The sequence below is a fragment of the Lacerta agilis genome, chromosome 7 (genome assembly GCF_009819535.1).
Source record: "Lacerta agilis isolate rLacAgi1 chromosome 7, rLacAgi1.pri, whole genome shotgun sequence".
Lineage (NCBI taxonomy): Eukaryota > Metazoa > Chordata > Lepidosauria > Squamata > Lacertidae > Lacerta > Lacerta agilis.
The window spans coordinates 25,307,091-25,324,298 of NC_046318.1; the positions used below are offsets into that span (position 1 = coordinate 25,307,091).

Sequence of the window (17,208 nt, forward strand, 5' to 3'; positions counted from 1 at the left end):
TAAAAGCATGCAATATTACAATGTAAAAAAAATTAAATGCATCAGTTAAACATCGCAATCACCTAAACCCTTAATAACCCAACCTCTCTTGGAGCTCAGAATTGTGTAACTCACAGAGACCCTTGTTCATTGATAAAGCAGCCCTCCTCAATAGCAGCTGGTAGGGCAGGGGAAGAATGGAAGAGGGTTGCTTAACTGGCTTCCTAGTTGGCTTCCTAGTCGGCTTGCTGCCAACCTAGCAGTTCAAAAGCCCGTAAAAGTGCAAGTAGATAAATAGGTACCACTCCGGCGGGAAGGTAAACAGTGTTTCCATGCGCTGCTCTGGTTCACCATGCCAGCTCCCTCAGCCAGTAAAGCGAGATGAGCACCGCAACCCCAGAGTCGTCCAAGACTGGACCTAATGGTCCTTTACCTTTAATGGGAACATCACTGCCAGTAACCAAGAGGGAGAGGAGTGAGGCAGCAGAGAGGACACAGCGGTGGGAGTGGTGGCTTGGCTTCACTGCTATGACCCCACCTCTCCCCTTCTCCCTCTGCTACATTACCCATCTTTGTCAGACTTCCCCCTAGCCGTGACCACCATAACTGGGTGCCCCATTCATCCATGCTTTTCCTGTCCAGAGCAATTCCATCATCCCAACCTGATCCTTCAGGGGGAGGATCCTCTGCAAACAGCATCTCTGTCTTTTCTGTCTGTTTCAATTTATTGGCTCTCATCCAGTCCATCCCCCTTGACTCTCATTTTTCCATCGCCACAGAGCATGTTTAAGAGCCCATTGGGTGTACTCTCCCTTAGGGGTGTTGGCACTCGATGCTCACCTGTTTCAGTGGAAAGTTGTCAAGGAGAATAATCTCATCTTGAACACTCTTCTCAAACTGCTCAATGTAAGGGCGAGTGTCTTCATCATCACCTTCCTCACAAAGTCCACTTGTCTTGGTGAAGCCAGCAGGCCATGCAGAACCTAAAGCGTCTTCATCTGGTTTTTCTAGAAAAAGAAAGAATGCAGCAGATTAATTTTACCACTAGAAATTCTCTCTCTTGCAGTTTATAGTTCAGATCCAACAAGCTGCAATACACGACAAAATAAGTTTAATTTTAAAATGTTGCTGTAGGAATGTTATGGGTGTATACAGTGGTGCAGCAAAAAGAATGGTAACGCCTTGCCGCATTGACTCATTAGTATCATGTCTGGCACAGTCATTTGACTCAAACTTTCAAGCAACCAGCAAGGACAAGAAAAGGGCACATAAACATGTGGAGTGGAACAATGAAGTTTCAGCCTGCCTTTCAGCGATGGATGAGTGACTCTGTCAATTTCAGTTTCTCTCTGTTTCTCATTTTTTCCCAATCTTAAATTTGGCTCTCCGCATTCCACATCAATATACACATTTTTGTGTACAATTCCCCCTAACAGAATTCATTTCAGTATGTTATTTTCACCCAGTGCTTTTTTTTCTGGGGGGACACAGGGGTATACGTACCCATAAACATTTTGTGAATCTAAGTTTGGCCTCATTGAGGGGCAGTATTTCAATATGAGTAGGATAATGAGAGTACCTCTAAACATTTTGTTAGGAAAAAGGGAACTATTTTCACCAATAGATAACTTTATATGCATACTTTACCCTAGTATTTCTTTTGTTTGCACATATTACTTGGTTCACCTTTAAATGCAGGCTGATGCAGAATTCTTGTCTGCAAGGTCATTAAAGTCCTGTGCTTGGACCAAAACAATAGGCAAAAATTGAAGTCCTTTTGGGCAATAGTAAAAGTCGAAATGAAACAAAATAGTCTTCTTTCATCCCAGCATTAATATATATTTATTTTTCTCACTGTTACAAGCATATGCTTGCATTTTGCAGGACTTTTGGATTACAACACTACATACTCTTCTGCAAATCATACCATGACTTTTGTTCTGATACTTACAGAAGTTAAAGTCACAAATAATCAAGAGGATTCTTTTCCTCATTTTCCCATATTAGGATCACTAAAAGATGACAGCAACCAGTTTGTTCACATCTCCCTTCATCTGGGTTACATGAAGAGAAATCCATGTTTTTAGATTTGTCTACTCCCTCCCCTCCCCCCCCACTCTGTGGGAAAACATCACATCTAAGTTTTTTGCCTTCCATACGTTCAGACACAGAACTGACTCCAATATCTACATCTTATATACATTTTAACTTTTGCCCAGTTAACATTGTTCAGCGATTTCTGAGTACCAAAGCTGTGTTGAAACCCTACCACCAAGGGATGTGGAGCTTTTTAATCTGATATATTTTGAATTCCAAGTGTTCTGATTTCTCGTGAATAAACCAGTTTTGTCTGCTACACTAATTTTCCTCCAAATTTGTACACTCTGTAACTGCCTATGCACTTAAGACTGTTGTCCTGTAACCCCTTACCTGGGAGTAATTTCCACTGAACTCAGTGAAATTTACTTTTGATTACGCATGTACAGTATAGGCTTGTACTTTGAACAGTATTTTGTGCTATACACGATTGGTAAATGGATATATTGGTAATATAGGACAGGTGCCTAGAGGGCGGAAATAAAATATTAAATATTCAGTATTAAGTGATAATTTTGAGTGGTGGCAGCAATGACTACCATTTTGTGATTTTTTTAAAACAGGGAATTGTCTGAGAGTGCAAAATTAAGAGGCTGGCAAAAAAGCAAAACACACAAAAAAATTGCTTGGCCTTTGGCTTTAACACAGTATTACACCGTCTTAGTTTTCAGTAGGGTTTAGGGGCCTGGTGCATTTGTTGGATAGCTTGTAAATGTGGATTCGTGTGCCTGCTTGCAATTATTTTGTGACCTATGTATCATTAATGATTTCTATGTAGAAATCATGAAAATTCACCTGGTCACACACACACATTCATTTCTTGTTGATTACAACAGCAAGACATTATTTGCTGTTGAAGTTGGATCACCACAGACCAAATTTTGGAGCATCTCAAGCACACAGTTCTTTTTGGCAGAGACAACTCACACTTCACCTCTCAGGTATCAAATGCAGAGTAGTTGGACACAACATAGATGGGGAGCATGTGGCCCTCCAGATCTTTTCGGACTTTAGCTCCCTTCAGCTCCAGCCACCATGGTCAACAGTCAGGACTAATGGGAGTTAAAGATCTGCAACATCTGTAGGACCATAACTACTTCCTACATCAGCATGAGAAACCAAATGATAGTTGGGAAGTTGTGGACCAACTCTTATTACATTATTAGATATGAATGAGCCAAAAACAACAACAACAACCTAGTTCAAATATGTGAATGAAAGATGTTTACCATGTGACACCAGAATTCTATTCTCTTCATCTAGAAGGGTCATCAGTTTGTCATAGAGGAGTTTCTCATCCAACTTCACAGGCACTAAAACAAGAGAAGTAATGGAGGTCAGATAAGTCTGGATAAATTTCAAAAACTCTTTAAGTGGGTATGTAACATGGCACGTAATAAGCATTTAGAGTGCAAGCTTATGCATGGTTTCTGAGATTTAAGTCTCACTGTGTTCAGTGGAGCTTGTTCCCTTGTAAGTGGAGCTAGAGTTACACCTTTAACAACTCTCCTGGACACCAGCAACTTCCACATGGCTGGGAAAGGCAACAGCAATATTGGAAGTGAGACAGAATGGCCAGCTCTCAATAACAGTCTATTGCTGGGATATGGAGTAGGGCAGGAATCAGTAATCCCTTAAGAAACAGAGCACTTAAAGTCACAGAAACCTTTGTTCTCTCAGACCAGGACTACTGCAATGCACTCTATGTGGGGCTACTTTTGAAGTTGACTCTGAAACTACAGCTAATCCAGAATGCGGCAACTAAACTGTTGACTTGGAGTGGCCTCTGGGACCATATAACACCAGTCCTAGAGGATCTACACTGGATCCTAGTACATTTCCAAGTACAATTCAAGTTTTGGTGCTGACCTTTAAAGCCCTAAGCAGCCTGTATACCTGAAAGAGCATCTCCACCACCATTTTTCAGCCCGGACACCGATATCCAGCTCTGAGGGCCTTCTCGCAGTTGCCTCACGGCGAGAAGAAGTTACAGGGAACCAGGTAGAGGGCCTTCTTGGTAGTGGTGCCCTCCCTGTGGAATGCCCTCCCATCAGATGTCAAGGAGATTATAAGCTACACAACCTTTAGAAGACATCTGAAGGCAGCCTTGTATCAGGAAGTTTTTAATGTTTGATCTTTTATATGTGTTGGAAGCCACCCAGAGTGGCTTAGGAAACCCAGCCAAATGGGTGGGGTATAAATAATAAAATTCTTAGTATTATTATTATCATTATCATCATCATTAGACCAAGCTCCTGCACAGCTGGGAGTAAGGTGGAGGTGACAGGGTCATGTTTACCAGTTGATCAGACCCATAAGCAAGCCAGATATGGGAGTTTTTATAAATGTTAGGTATAAGGTAAGGGTAGCCAATGTGGTGCTCTCTCAATGTTGCGGGGCAACCATCATCTTCGATTATTGGCCGTGCCATCAGGGTTTAATGCCATCCAGTGGAGCAACATCCTGGCAACTCCAGATTGGCTTCCCCTGATATGAGGGGTTTCTTCATCTGGTCAACTTGCCATTTCCTTTCTTGGGCAGAACTGGGTGGAGATGTACAGGCTGGCCACTCCACTTCTGAGAGTAAGATCTGCTGTAGACTTTACTCCCTGGGGGTTTCCCTTTTGGCTTTTTGTTTGCTACATCCCAAAAGCAGTGCAATATATAAATGGGTTATGAGCAAAGGATATGTTTTATAAAGAAACACCAAGGTTAAAAAGGCTAAACCACCCCTTGCATATATTTTCACATGTTTAAACTTCCAGGGGGAGGGAGGAGAGAGGAGGAGAGGGAGAGGGAGAAGAGAAGCAGGGGTGATGGAAGGAGGAAACATGTATCATAAATTGGGCTTTTCAAAAATAAAACTGTGTCTTCTGGACACATCTTATGCAAAGCTCTCTTTTCCAATCTGTGGCCTCATGCTGATCAAAGTAATTATGTCTGGAATAAAGAAAAAGCTCAGTCTTGTGCTGTGGTTCTGTAGATCTTAACCAACCTGGGGCTGCCTGCCGTGGCTGACATACCCTTAGTAAATTGGACTTTCACATGGCTTTCAAGTGACAGTTGTGCCAAAGACATGGTAAGAGAAATTCAAAAAGACAGCCATTTAGATATGGCTCCCCGAGACACAGGGAGACCTAATATGGTAAGTCAAACAAAAGGAACAAATTGGACGGACTTTTCTAAGGGCTTTTGTCTGTTCCACATAACAACCCAAGGGAATGTTTAATATTCATCTTACGTTGTTCAGTCTCCCATTCCAACAGGCTGTGGACACCGAGTTGATAATATTTGAATAGGTCTTTGATAACATTCCTGGAAGATTTAGGGTGTTTGTTGTATTAAGTCTCTGTGTATTTACACATTTTATGGCAAGATAGACTGACAGAACTTTGAACCATATGGCTTGCTTCACTGCGAGGGAAGATCATGGCTTTCAAAGGTCCATCTGTCACATTCAGATATCAAGGGCACGTACAGTGGTGGCCTTGAGTTATACCACAACAAGGGAAATCCCCGCCATTGGAGGTTTATAAAAGGCAAGTTCTGAACATCTTTAGGGTGGCATTTTTTGCTCTCTGTTAAGCTGGTAGAGATATGGTTCAGCTGGATTTAAATTGATAATTGAATTATGTCTTGGAATAGCAAGGAAAGGTCACGTGGAACCTGTTCACAAGAACAAATTGGCCTAAGCCTCTATGCATGTCAACTTGAAAACACTGGCCATTTTGTTCCTTCTGTTTCACATCACCCTTTATAATATGCCCAAGGAATGGAAATACTGTGTGCTTGTGTGTCTGCATATAAGTTAACAGGCACATCATTGACTGATGGATTTGAAGACTGGCTACAGGGAAGTTTGGGGTGTGCTGAAGGAAGGTTCTCTTGTTGCAAACTACTGTATAAGGGCAGCAACTGGTAGAAATCAAGAAGGAGTACCTCTATAACAAGGGTGGGCCTCCAACAATACAGTCAATGATAGAAGTCCATATGCGATGCCCAGGTTTCACACCCACTTTTTGCATTATCCATCTTAATTGTGTGTCCTTTGGTTGACCATAGAAGTGAGTTATGGAGTTTGGAATGGGAAGAGATTTTCTTACGGCTTTCCTCATATAGGTAGCAATTCAATCTAGTGGTACAATCCAACCCTAGATCCTCCAGAATGAGCAGGTTAGGATGTGTCAGATCTTTGGTTCAACCAGCAGTTTCCTAGGTCAGCCAGGCTACACCAGTATAAGCCCTCAACCCCAGCTCAGCGTAACTACCTTATCCCAGCTGAGCTGGGGAAAGCCAGCTGAGCCAGGAATGGCAGAACACACGCTGGAAAATGGGCATTCTTGGGGAGTGATTGGACACTGGTTTGTCATGTGACCTACCAACCTAGCTGAAATTACACAGGCAAAATGGTGCTAAAGGTTTGTTTTCCCTCTGGCAGGTTTAGGTCATCTTAGCTGACAGTATCCCTGCTACTGAATGGAGTTTGGATTTGGCGTATTTTATGCCAGTTTAATTTAAGATGATGTACCGGTAAGTTGTGCTGGCTTTCTAGGTGTCTTTCAGATACTTCCCCTGTGCAATCATATTTGTCTCTCATTCATGCTGTTGTCTTTTTTAAAACGGCAACTTTTTTATTTTAATGTATCTAACAAAACCTGGATTACAAAAGGAAATTTCCAAAAGAGAAAAATTAAGACACTTATTCTACCTGTTCTACCTAACATTCCCCCATCGTGAGATTTAAAATCTAGGAAAATACTTGATTGTTGTCTTTTCTCAACAAAATCCTGATTGTGAACCCACACAGTCAAAATAATTTAGTTCTGCAGTAGCGTTATTCAAAGCCAGGCCTGCAGAAATTCTACAATTTGCTATGCTAGTCTTGACCGGGTATTTTAAACATTTTTTAATTAACTCATATGCTTAGGTGGGTGTTTTTCCACTCTATGCCTGCACTCAAGAAACTCAGTTTTAAACACAACCTGTAAGCAGAATGCCAGGCCACACTGAGTTGCTTGTATCTGCCCGCTAACACACTGTCCTTCATCAAAGACTACCAAGGCTTTCCATCACATTTAGAGTGGCTAATACTTATAATTTAAATTGTAAGCTGGATATTTAAATGGAACCGAATTTGTGATCTTTGTCACCTCATTTCCATGAATGGGAAAGAATATTCTGACACAAAAATTACATACTTAATTCCACCTCACCTTCTTTGCTGACCTCCATCCCACACTGCCTTGGGTTTATTTCCTCATCCATCAGAGGGTCAAAGTAATTTCTGCTGCATTCATTTCCTGTGGAAAGTACATGAAGTAAGGGTCAGTGATTATTAGAAGCACATGAACCAAAATGTTAATTTTGAAATTTGACACCGGCACACAAGAGGGACATTTCTGCTACTACTTTATAAGATTTCTTAAAAAACAAGTCTTCTAAGCTGACTGGCTTCATAATTATCATCTAGGGAAAGGTCAGAAAAGGTAATTTTGGAAACAAGTTCAGTTTATGTTACTTTTGCTCAGAACCTAATGAGAAAATTCTCAAATGTAGATGATAGGTTGATAAAAAAAGAAAGAAAGAAAGAAACAAGCCACCTAAAACCTAATCCTAAACCAAAATTATTATTGAGATGGGCTCTGAAAGTGACTGTTAAGGAGATTGTGTTTCACAGGTGACCCCCTTCAATTTTAACAGTTTTAAGTTTCATCACTGAGCTTTCAACATCTGGCGCATCTTTAATGCTATTGCCAGCCATGGAAGTGTTTAATTACAGAGGAGATGCTGCAAATGCTGCCTCATTAATCTGAACAGCAATTGTATTAACTTGGGCTCAGCATCCGCAGAATGATTTTGATGAAATAAAAGTACTCATTTAGCAGTTTCAATTTCCACAGCTAGCCATACAGAATGCTGCAGGAACTAATGAAATTGATAAAAGGAAATACAGCTGCTGGCACATGATATTATCTTTATGGGCTTCCGTACTCTAGTCCTGCAAGAGGGCTCCTTGTGCCCAGAGGGGTTTTTAGTGGCACAAGTGGAAAGCTGTACCTGATCCAGCCACGGAGAGGGGCCACCACCAGTACACAGGGATACTAGCCATTAAGAAGTGATTGTGACAGGTCATATTTGTACTAAACTCCTAGCAGCTTTCAGTGCTGACATCTGTGTAGGAACCCCCATTAGTGTAGAACAGGGATGGGCAAATCTGGTGTCAGTTGCCCTCCATTTCTAATTTTTCCAATCTTAAATTCAGTTCTCCACATTTCCACACATCAGTTTGCAATCTTTAAATAAATAAATAAAATCTTCGTGGAATGTCATCAACAGTTTAGTGTGCATACTTCTTTATCTGCACATTGTTTGTAAAGCAATTTTGCCTAATACATATTTATGCAAAGCAATTTCCTCTAAAATACAACATTTGTGTGTGTTGTTTTCACGAATACATGCATTGCTTTGCAGAAAACACCCCAAAAACACCCCAGTGTTTTTATAACACACTACTAGGGCCGAGTCTCAAACAAAGATGTGCTCTCCCACATTCTCGGTGCACTCCTGCCTCGGTGGTGTCTATGCTGGGTTTGGTCATGCCCACAGAATGAAAGATGGCAGGATCCTCAAGAACGTGTTCTATGGGGAGATGGCTTCAGTCACCAGGTTCACTGGCAGACCATGTCTGTGCAACAAAGATGTGACAGGAAGGCTGCTAACACCAACCCCACCCTGTGAGAATCCCTTGCAGACAACTGCAGTGTCTGGAAACAGGCAATCAGGCTTGTATCTATAGCAGTGACATGAGAAGGAATGACCACTGACTGGGAGGAGCACAGAGAGAAGAAACCGGATGCCTTCTTCTGCCCCAGCTGCAACCAAACACGTCTCTCTCATATTGGTCTCTAAAGCCCAGCAGGTGCTTTAACCTTAAAGCAGTTTGACTTCACCCTCAAAGGAGCACTCCTCCATTGTCTCCTGAGACAGACAGATGCCAACTTGGTTGGAAAACTGCATTGCAAAATTCAGAGAAAAGTGAATTGAGTGAATGATGGCTGTGTTTTGGTTCACATATATTTCAGGACAGTTCTGATTTGATAGTCCACCTTTAAATGCAAACTGGATCTAATTTCTCCTCCAATCCTAGTGCTGGGTTGGGACATCAGTAGGTGTACCTGCTTTAGAACAACCTGTATTGATAGCAGTGGTATACCTGTGAAGAACTGGGAGGCCCGAATCTCCCTCCCTTAAAGAATTCAGTCATGGTAAGGGATCACATTTGGTCCTCAAGTCTCAAAAATTGTTCTGAGCCCCTTGTGACATAAACCTGTTGCAATTGTAAGCTATGTGCAGCAGGAAGGTGACATGTTTTGGTTTACGTTACTCCGTAGAACGCCATTAACGTGTTTGGCAATTTATAATTAATAATACATTTACCGGTATTGTTCATGGTTTTTATTATGAGAATGAAATAAAAACACTGTCCACATATTAAACGACTTTTTGGAAAACGGATGTATGAAAACAGTGTACACTACACTGCAGTTATATTTTTAAGGGGGTGGGGGATTCCAAAAATCAAACATGTGACAAGTATAACATATCCAAGGCATACTGCAGCAATCCACAGTATATTTGGTTTAGATCTTTAAAAAAAAGTAATCCAGGCAGCAGCTCCTTTTCAGAGACTAAATGAAACTTTGATATGAAACTAGGTTTAATTTAGATTTCTGGACCAGCACACTTTGACTGTCAGGCTCTGTTCTTTCCATGCAGTAAGTACAAGACCTGAAAATTTGCTTTACCTTGAGGTCTCAATAAAGAAAAAATAAATGAGTTTCATTTTTGTTACTTTATCTGTCAACAACTACTAGGCTGGTATGAATCTTGGCAGTATGTAATCAAAGTCTTATGTACTGCAATAACAGAGCTAGTCTACCTTATTCGGTGTAATTGTTTTCCTCTAGCACAAAGCACTGTGAGAACATGCTCTTTTTCAGAGGTTGGCAGAATAATTCACTTGGGTGTTAAAACAGAAAATGGTGAATGCATATCTATGGACGAGTCCTCCATCCCTATACATGGACTTGCAAATGCTGCATAAGAAACAGGCCTAGGATCCATCCTCAGCCAATCATGTTGAACTATAGTATGCTTTTTAAACTATAGTGGTTTTTAAAAAAGCAACAATCTGAATTAAAATGAAACATAGGCAATAGCATTGGGTTTCTTTGTTCAGCACCAAGAACCATGTGAGCACCATATTTTTGCACTTCCTCTTCCTTATCCAGCACATGTTCATCTGGAAAACTGCTCCTGAGCACATTTCACCAGATCCATATGCAGAAGGTCCATTTATACATTCAAGGGCTTCTAAAGCATTTCACTGATTGTACTGGAATGCAATGGGCAGCAGAATCCATAATCAACGTCAGTGATGTGCTTTCTCACAGGATATTAGATGCAATGCAAAATTAGACAAAACCTCATGTCTTGCCTCACTGAAACTCAAAGGAAGCCTGCATCACTCTTCTTGCATTATTCTACTGAGTCACGGCTCAGTGACAGAACATCCGCTTGGCATACAGAAGGTTGCACGTTCAATCCCCAACATCTCAAAGAAAGGTTGAGAGAGACTCCCTGCCTCTCCCTCCTTGGAGAGCCACTGTCAGTCAGTGTAGACAATTCTGAGGTAAATGAACCAATGGGTCTCACTCAGAGTAAGGCAGCTTCCCATGTCAGTTTCTGGTTATTCTGGTTGCTAGCCAGAGGTAGGTTTGATTAATATATTGAGAATTATTATATGATCATTGGAGTGTTTTAGCTACTGTTGACATAATATATATTTTTAAAGCATCTGGTTGTATTTGATTTGTAGTGTTTGTTTTATTGTAAGTCACCTTGAGACTTTTGGTATAAGGGGATAAATGAAATAAAGTAAAGCAGAATACATTTTAGCATGCAATACCCAGCATTTATTCATTTAGTTTACTTTTGGGATAGTTATATCAGCACCAGCAACACTGTGTTAAGGGGGAACAGTCCAGTGTTGACTTGGGAAGTAACCATTGAACTAGGAAGCTCCTATGGGCAGTGCTTGCTTATATCAATTGAAACTTGGAGCCTTGATAATGGAGAATGCCATTTTTGGTGACGCTCATACCTCACAGGTATGACTTAGGCATATGACTTAGGATTGTGTTTCAGGCAGGGACTGGGAAGATTCCTGGGCACCACACATTTTAGGGAAGCTTTAAACTGTTTGTCGGATGGTTTTATTAGAGCAGTTTCTCAGCTCCAGAACCTCTTTTTCTCCTCCAACGTGTGGAGGGGGGAACTCTCTGAGTATTTGCCAAGCACCTTTGCCTTCACACTGAGAAACCATAGGATATCCATATGCATTTGGGTTGAGAGAGGACAGCTTTCAGACCAGACACTTTATGCAATTCCTAAAGCTTGGTTTCAATATATATATATATATATATATATATATATATATATATATATATATATATCCATTGCCAAAGGTCCACTTTCTATAAGGAAATGCTATGGAACCCAAGAAACGGCTCAGCAAGTGAAGCCATTTTGATTTGTTGTTTGTTTCCTTAAAATTTTTAAATACACTAACATCTCTATTAAGCAAGCACCAAAAGCATTTTGCTAATTATGTGAATTCATGAATAGATTGGGAATTAATTACTCACTTGCTTTTGGAAATATGCAAAAGCATAAAACATGCAAATGAAGAGGTCCACTGAGAAATTTGTGTTCTGCTTCTTTACACAACACATATAATCAGGCAGTTAAGCTAAATGCTAATACAGCATTAACATTACACAGAAGCAGCTTTAGGAACACTTGCAAACATGTTCTTTGATTTAGACCTGAGCTATTTGGCACTTCCTGTACTGCTCGTTGGCTCGGAAAAGAGAAAACCAGAGCCTCGACCTAAAATGTGCTAAAAACCAAGCAGTTTTTTTTTTCTGGGTTCTGTTAAAAACCCTTCATGATTGAGAAGAAGCTTACAAGTTTTATAATGGTCTTCTGAGTTGATTTATTTAGGGGGGGAATTATAAACTGGTTATTCTTGGATATGCTAACTCCTCTCACATGATAGCTGAATACAGGTACATGAAACAGGGCTAGTTTTCTCTGGTGTTACTTGACAAGGTCTAAGGATCAACAAGCTAAGCTTTTCTATTTGCATGGAGCAAGCTGTCGAGAAAGACCAAAAACTTCTTAAGACAATTTCCATGAAAGGCAGGAGTTGCTTTCATCAATAATATTTTCAAGACAGCTTTCCATTTTACAGGACAATCCAGCAAACCCATTGCAGCCTTACTGTAGTTATTCTAATCAGTTCACACACTGATCTGGCAAAGATCCTTCTTCCATAGTGGAATAGTCACATGGAGATTCGTCAAATTTTAAGCATTTAAGTTCTGATTTGTGCAAGAGTTAACCAGATTGTGGTTTTTATCTGATTTAAAAATCTAGTGTACCTCACAGAAGTCATGAGAAGAAGAAGAAGAAGAAGAAGAAGAAGAAGAAGAAGAAGAAGAAGAAGAAGAAGAAGAAGAAGCTCAATAAAGTCATTCCACTGTGTTGGGAGAAGCATAACAATAATCACATTCCAATCCAGATAACAATTGATCCAATTTATTTATTTGCTTACTTATTGTATTTACATCTCACCTTTCTCTCCAAGGAGCTCAAGGTGATGTATATGGTTCTGGCCCTCCTTATTTAATCCTCACAACAACCCTGCAAGGTAGGTTAGGCTGAGAGACAGCGACTGACCCAAAGTCACCTGGTGACCTTTCGTGGCCAAGTCGAGATTTGAACTCTGGTCTCCCAGGTCCTAGCCCAATGCTATAAGCACCACACCACATTGGCTCTCCTTGCCCACTAGGCATGCCTGTCCCATTGGACATCCATGCATGGCCATAACATTTGAGAGGGCTTACGCACCCAAAATCCAGTGTTTGTAGGTGTGCAAAGGCTAATTGGCTTCCCTCATATAACCTGGGAATAGAGCAATGAATTTGTGCAAGGAGGGAAATCACTTTGTTGAATGTACCTAATGCCTCATAATTCCTCTGCTTGGAAGGCTTGTGTATCAGTCAGAAGAAGGCTTTGCACCTCACCTTTTACCTGGCCTGCTGGTTTTCCATATGCAGGCAGATTCTGGTGTGAGGCAGCTTTTAGACAGGTTATTCCCCAGATGCAACTGGGAGTGGTATTGTCTCAATGCTATGTGCCTATCTCCACATTTAGCTCTGCTTTAAAACTGTCACTGTTGACAGGTCCCGGATAATGTTTGTGAGCATTAAGCAGATTCAATTCCCGTCTGTCTAGGATGGTTTGAACATTCCTTCCCTATCCATGCTTCTGCCCTCCCTTTCCTCTCTTTGGAAAACTGACTGCATCTGCTCATGTTTGCACATGTGATGCTGCACGCACAGTGTCATTTTGTTGGCAATTCTTTTTTTACTGCAGGCAGCAGAGGGCATTGTGCCAGTGTGAGACCTGCTGGCTTTCCTGGGGAAATGCTGTGTGTTGAATGGCTCAGAAAACACTTGCTGGTGTTAACTGAGCCTGTTAATAAGCACCATTCAATAATGCGGTTTTGATTCAGCTGTTTTAACTATTGGAATTTCAGTCCATAAGGAACCAGACAAAACCTGAAACATGCTTAAGGGCAAGGAATCCCTGTAACCAGTGTTGTTGTTTTTCTAGAAAAAGAGGTGCCGGAACTCACCATTAACACCTCCCTTGTTCTCTTATAATGGCGATGGTCCCCACCTGATAGGTGCTGGAACTGGGGGGGGGAGGGGAGTCCTGACTGTAACACAGTATCATATTGCGGGGGGGGGAGGGAGGGTGTCATACCTTCCAACATTTCTCCAATGAAAATAGGAACGTCCCATTCCATAATGATAATTTTACTCTTTATACCCCACACATCTTACTGGGTTGCCCCAGCCACTCTGGGTGGCTTCCAACATATAAAAACAAAATAAAACATTTTTTAAAAAAAAACCTTCCCTACACAGGATTGCCTTCAGATGGCTCGGAGGTCGGATAACTCCATACCCTCCAACATTTCTCCAATGAAAATAGGGATGTCCAAAGGAAAAGTGGGACATTCCGGGATCAAATCAGAAACTGGGGCAGCTTCTGTGACTCAGCAGAGAAGATCATAGAGGTGCAATGGCTAAGGCTACAATTGAACATACACTTTCCTGGGAATTGTTGCTGGCATCTGTCTGTCTTGAGAGACAATGGATTGCGCCTCCAGGGCTGAAGCCAAACTGCTACATTAGCGACACCAAAGTGACCTCCCCAGGCCCCAAGCCCTGGCAGTGTATATGGAGGTCCTGGGCTGCCCAGACAATGAGATCCTCCCCCTCTCATCCTCGCTGGTGTGGTTCAAAGGAAAGCAGAGCAATATGTTTGGCACCAGCAATGCACTTGGTACCTCACCTCCACTCTCACTCAATCACTGCTCCCCACCCCCACCCCGGAAGCAAAAATTGCATTGGGTCCACTTGTCTAGCACCTTCATTTTCTAGTGCTCTACTTCACCATGGGAATTTTTCTAGTTTGAAAAACACATCATTTCAAAACAAATTAATTCTTAGTATGCAAGTCAAATCGGGAAATGCAAGGGTGTGTGTGGAATACAGTACCTGTCAAATCAAAGCTATTGTGCAACTTTTTCCAGGTGGTTCTCCCTATGAAACAGACATATGAATGCACAAATCTCATCAGGCATGCTGAAATTCAGAGCATGGCTGGAAGCAGAGATGGGGGAACCCATGGCCTTCTGGGTCTTCCTGGACTCCCATCAGCTTTGACAGATGGCCTGCTGACTAGGGATGATGGGAAATGAAGTCCAGCAACACCTGTAAGGCCACAGGTTTCCCACCCTTGGCCTAAGGGCAGATGACCCAGCCACTGTGCTGCTGCTAAGTGGGTCTGGGTTTGATCAGTACCAGGATGGATGAGCGGAGACGCGAACCCGGTTCCCCAGATTACGAGTCTACCGCTCTTAACCACTACACCACACTGGCTCTCTAAAAAGAACAGAATAAATTAAGGGAGAAATATTGGTTGACAGACAGCATTCAGGCGATAGCTGGGAAAGGATAATTCGTGGTTGTTGCCTAATGAAAAAGCATTCCCTCTAATCTTGGAGCCAGCACTCTTGAATTCAGTGCTGCCTTACTTCTAATGCAACATAAATATTAAGGCAAGACAGAAGAGGGCACCTTTCAATGAAGCTTATTCTGGCACTGATCACCATGCATTTCCCTAATAATTATGAACAGGATGTGAATATAAAAGGAGGAGAGGGAAGAAAGATCTTCAGATGTGTATATGTCAGATGTTTTCAGCAATCATTTTGCCCTCCCAGTTTTAGCTTCCCAGGTTTCTATTGGAACGCGTCAGGATGGAATGTCTAGTACACACCATGGAATGCACAGGTTAGATCAAGAGCATAACCACTGTCACTCAAATCTGATGGTGATCAAGAGTGAAAGCTCACCTCTTGGTTCAGCTCGGGCTTGCAGCCTGAGTTTTTGTTGGTGAGCTGCAAGGGTGCTACCCGGCTTGTCACGTCTAATAACTTCCTCCTCTGAAGTCTGATATGCTGAAAGATCTGTGCTGCTGATGTTAAAAGCTGGATTTGCAATGCCTTCTGTTGCAACTCTCCCGTCTTTTCCTATTGGGAAGCAGGGGCGAGGGGGGGGGAGCAGCAAGGTCAGAGGAACGCCCGAAACAGTGACAAGCATAAAATTCCTTCTAATAATTCCTTTTACTGAAAGACTTGAGAGTTATCAGCATCAAACGGCACCAAAACAGAATTAGGTTAAAATTAACTCTTTATATAAAAAGGAGAGGGGGGGGAGAATAAATGATTAAAATAATTACAAATTGCACCCTGACAAGCAAGAGCAAAATTTTGCCCACAGCCATTTGTCTGTAATTAGTTAATTAATCCTTACACAAATTATGAGCAATAACTCATCAAGCAAGGCTCACCCATCAGAAATTCAGCCGACTTGGATTTCTTCTGCTTAGTTTGTTTCAGAGCCTTCTGCTGGAACTTCTGGAGGGAAATTGTTAAATGAATAAATTAGCTTAAGAAAGAAGATTACCCTTTATGATCCACAACCAACACAGTATTTTAAATATGGGATGGCATTGAAATGTCATTTAATTTACATCTCCGCTAAGGGGTCAAACACTAATTGAACAACAGAGTGGAAGAATTAAATAAAAACAGGAGAAGGAAAGTTAAGACAAATGCCAAATGAAGGTCACATTAAAATACTTCCTTTTGTATTATTTTGTATTATAATTAAGACAAAGACTCTTCATCAAACTTGACCTTGGATTCACTATTCAGTGAACTGAACTGAACTGGGTACAGGGGGGAAACAGCATCAAGTGTTGTTTATAATGGTAAATGCATTTTTATTTCTTCAGATTCCTATTGCCATTGCCAAATAAGGTTATACTTGTGTCCTCACAGTGTTTGTAAAAATTAGCGAAAGAAAAACCAACCAACATGCTGGGGTTTTTTTTTTTTTGACACTTTACCCCCAAACAATGAAAAACCAGAGGACAAGACTTATCTAGAGGACCAGATTTATCGCAAATGCTCAAACTGTACTTAGAAGCAGCTCCAATGGCATATAAAACAGTGTGCAGATGAGAATGGGCAATCCTTCCGCTGCTCATGGCTGACTTCTGCACACTGTATCCCTTAATGGCATTTCTCTTTCTCAACCACCAACCCTGCTGCTCTCCACTATCAAAAGTGAGCCCAGCTGGAAGAAAAGTGTCTTAGAGAGAAGCTGTGAGGATGGATGTGTTAGTTACAGGTGGGTAGCCGTGTTGGTCTGCCATAGTCGAAACAAAATAGAAAATTCTTTCCAGTAGCACCTTAGAGACCAACTGAGTTTGTTCTTGGTATGAGCTTTCGTGTGCATGCACTGAAGAAGTGTGCATGCACACGAAAGCTCATACCAAGAACAAACTCGATGGATGTGTTTGTTTGCCTTCCATCATTTATAGTCACCCATCTGTCTATGAACTGTTCAATGCATACATGCAAAA

General features: G+C 41.5%; 1 protein-coding gene across 1 annotated transcript in view; it reads right to left on the reverse strand.

Moving 5' to 3' along the window:
• Window positions 1-16,219, reverse strand: part of OFCC1 (orofacial cleft 1 candidate 1) — a gene marked incomplete at its 5' end in the record, with an annotated part of 94,110 nt that extends 77,891 nt beyond the window's left edge. Inside the window, 6 exons of the mRNA XM_033154646.1 lie at window positions 820-986; window positions 1,442-1,456; window positions 3,306-3,389; window positions 7,290-7,376; window positions 15,632-15,808; window positions 16,129-16,219. Coding sequence (XP_033010537.1) covers window positions 820-986; window positions 1,442-1,456; window positions 3,306-3,389; window positions 7,290-7,376; window positions 15,632-15,808; window positions 16,129-16,219 — 621 coding nt within the window. The remainder of the gene's footprint in view (window positions 1-819; window positions 987-1,441; window positions 1,457-3,305; window positions 3,390-7,289; window positions 7,377-15,631; window positions 15,809-16,128) is intronic.
• Window positions 16,220-17,208: the final 989 nt, after the last annotated feature.